This window comes from Cololabis saira, chromosome 24 (assembly GCF_033807715.1).
Source record: "Cololabis saira isolate AMF1-May2022 chromosome 24, fColSai1.1, whole genome shotgun sequence".
Taxonomy (NCBI): domain Eukaryota; kingdom Metazoa; phylum Chordata; class Actinopteri; order Beloniformes; family Belonidae; genus Cololabis; species Cololabis saira.
In genome coordinates, this window is record NC_084610.1 from 665,891 (window position 1) to 668,421 (window position 2,531).

The 2,531-nt window shown below is 43.8% G+C and overlaps 1 protein-coding gene across 2 annotated transcripts; it reads right to left on the bottom strand.

The window, feature by feature from the left end:
- Positions 1-432: 432 nt before the first annotated feature.
- On the bottom strand, positions 433-2,241 carry s100b (S100 calcium binding protein, beta (neural)). Of its 2 annotated transcripts, none has more exons than XM_061715943.1 (3): positions 2,109-2,241; positions 1,602-1,763; positions 433-1,122 (listed from the first exon to the last, which is right to left on the bottom strand). In XM_061715943.1, the coding sequence occupies exons 2-3, from the start codon at positions 1,737-1,739 to the stop codon at positions 976-978; spliced, it is 285 nt and encodes a 94-aa protein (XP_061571927.1). In that variant the 5' UTR covers positions 1,740-1,763; positions 2,109-2,241; the 3' UTR covers positions 433-975. The 2 variants fall into 2 exon arrangements, with proteins under 2 accessions (XP_061571927.1, XP_061571926.1); XM_061715942.1 differs by having other exon boundaries at positions 1,602-1,796; positions 2,109-2,149.
- Between the last annotated feature and the right edge of the window lie 290 nt (positions 2,242-2,531).

Sequence of the window (2,531 nt, forward strand, 5' to 3'; positions counted from 1 at the left end):
CTATTGATCAAATTAATATTGGAACATGTTTGGTTACACTATTGATCTCTTTGACTGACATTAGATTTTACTTTTGTATATATTTTGTATATATATATATATATCTGTCTTCTAAGACCTGTTCAGGCGGCAGATTATTGCCAACAGCTGCCTCTTATGCATCATGAAAGAAGCTCAGAAGCTCAGTTTTTGAAGTTTTACAAGGCAAAAAATGATGGATGGCTGTATGGATGGGTCATAGAAAAACGTTTGCCTTTAGGTTGCTGTTTGCAAATATTTTGCGATGAAGGCATTCTCTCAAATCAGTTATGACCTGTAATTTTAAACCAAACTTAAAAATGAAGAGTAATTCACCTGCCCTGTGTGACATTTATCATGCTGATTGAACTTTTAGAAATCCTCAAGAAAAAAACCAAACAAACCAAAAAAATCTCAGTTTATCTGATTGTGTTTATGAATAAAGAAAAATTCAAGATCTAACAGAGAAAAAAAAAATCTGCCAAATTTACTGGCCACTTTAAGACATTTAATATTCAGATAATAGTGTGTAAGCGGCATATACTTCAAACCATCTTTTTTAATGAGAACTGTTAACATTTACAGAAGAAAAGGTGTCACTAACATGTTAGTTTTCAGACTTTAGAGGGAAGAGGCTTGAAGAACTGATTGTTTAAGTCCAGCGCACCTCTCGGGGCCGTCAGCAAGACTAATAAAACAGGTTCAGGAATGACGTTAAAGTCGCCTCAAAGGAAAAGTGTAGACTTGAAGAGCAAATGACATCCCTCTAAAGAGTATTTGAACCACCTTGAAGACTTGAAAAGCTCTCTACATGTTTAAAATCAAGGAGAAAATCTAGAGAAGCTACCAAACTGGGGTTTCCTCATCAGCGCCGGCTGGACCTGTTTCCTCCCAGGACATCACGGTCTCTGTCTGCTCATCCTTCAGTCACTGTAGCTCCCCTTTGTCCTCCCATCCTCATTCATCCTCGTGCTCGAAGAACTCGTGGCAACAGACGGTCACCATGGAGACGAAGGTCATGAATTCCTGGAAGTTGCACTCGGAGTCGCCGTCGGCGTCCAGGCTCTCCATCAGGCCGTCCAGTGTGGACTGGTCCTTCACGTGCTGCAGGGGGGGGGGGGGGGGGGGTTTCAGTGGTCCAAGATACATGAATAAATAAACAAATACAGGACTGTCTCAGAAAATTAGAATATTGTGACTTTCTGTAATGCAATTAAAGAAACAAAAATGTCATACATTCTGGATTCATTACAGATCAACTGAAATATTGCAAGCCTTTTATTATTTTAATATTGCTGATCATGGCTTACAGCTTAAGAAAACTCAAATATCCTATCTCAAAAAATTAGAATATTCTGGGAATCTTAATCTTAAACTGTAAACCATAATCAGCAATATTAAAATAATAAAAGCCTTGCAATATTTCAGTTGATTTGTAATGAATCCAGAATGTATGATATTTTTGTTTTTTAATTGCATTACAGAAAAAAAAGAACTTTATCACAATATTCTAATGTTCTGAGACAGTCCTGTAAATACAGATGAGCAGTTCCAGCTGATGGAGCGCATGCTGCGTCTCTCACCCCCATCAGGTCCGGCAGCTCGTCCTGCAGCAGCTCCTTCAGCTCGCTCTTCTTCAGCTTCAGCTTGTCTCCCTCCCGCTCCGAGTACTTCTGGAACACGGCGATGATGGTCGCCATCGAGGTCTCCAGGTCGCTCATGGTCGTCTGTCTTTCCACTTTCGACTTGGAACAGAGAAAAACACTTTGAAACCAATCCTAAAGCCAGGGGAAGGAGAAAAGGTGTCACTTTCTGCTCTCTTGGAAACGATTTACTGTACAGAAATGAACAAAAATAAACATGACTTTACAAGTCAAATCTCAATAAATACTCTGAACTAGTTTTATATCCCATTTTACCAAACTTTAAATAGATTTATCGCCTTAACGTCGAGTATAGGGTGTGTTAAGCCTGAATTATGGTTCCACGTTAAATCGACGCAGAGCCCACGGCGTAGGGTGCGCGTCGCCGCGTACCCTACGCCGTAGGTTCTGCGTCGGTGTAACGCGGAACCATAAATCAGCCTTTACCGTTACGCAGCCAGAAGTTGCGTCTCCAGAGAGCGCAGGCTGGCGCCAGGCTGCAGGCTTTATACTGCAGCAGCATGAGGGTGGCGGTGCGGGCCGAGGTCAAGCATCCTGCCTCCCAAACGGCTGACCAATCCCAGCCGTCCACCTCCCTCACTCCACCGCCGCCCTGCACACCAGCCCGGCCCGCAGCCCTGCGCGCTGCCCGGCTGCGCGGAGCGGCCATTCACCGCCTCTCCGGGGCTTTGAGAGCCTGCTCGTCTGTATCCTGATCTGCTCACAAAGAGTCTGGAGGGCTTGAAATCTCCCCCACAAAAGCCCCGGGTCCCCGACTCGGAGCTCGCAGCTATACGGCGGAGGGATTTTCTCTTTGTGACGGAGTTGAATGTGGAAGTCAGGGAGAAACAAAGCACTCTAATTAGTTTG

What these genes read in the sequence shown, in the direction of transcription:
- s100b (XM_061715943.1), bottom strand. Translation starts at nt 1,739, where the DNA reads ATGAGCGACCTGGAGACCTCGATGGCGACCATCATCGCCGTGTTCCAG. An exon ending in AGCTGCCGGACCTGATGGGG is followed by an intron (nt 1,123 to 1,601) that starts GTGAGAGACGCA and finishes CCCCCCCTGCAG; the next exon opens with CACGTGAAGGACCAGTCCAC.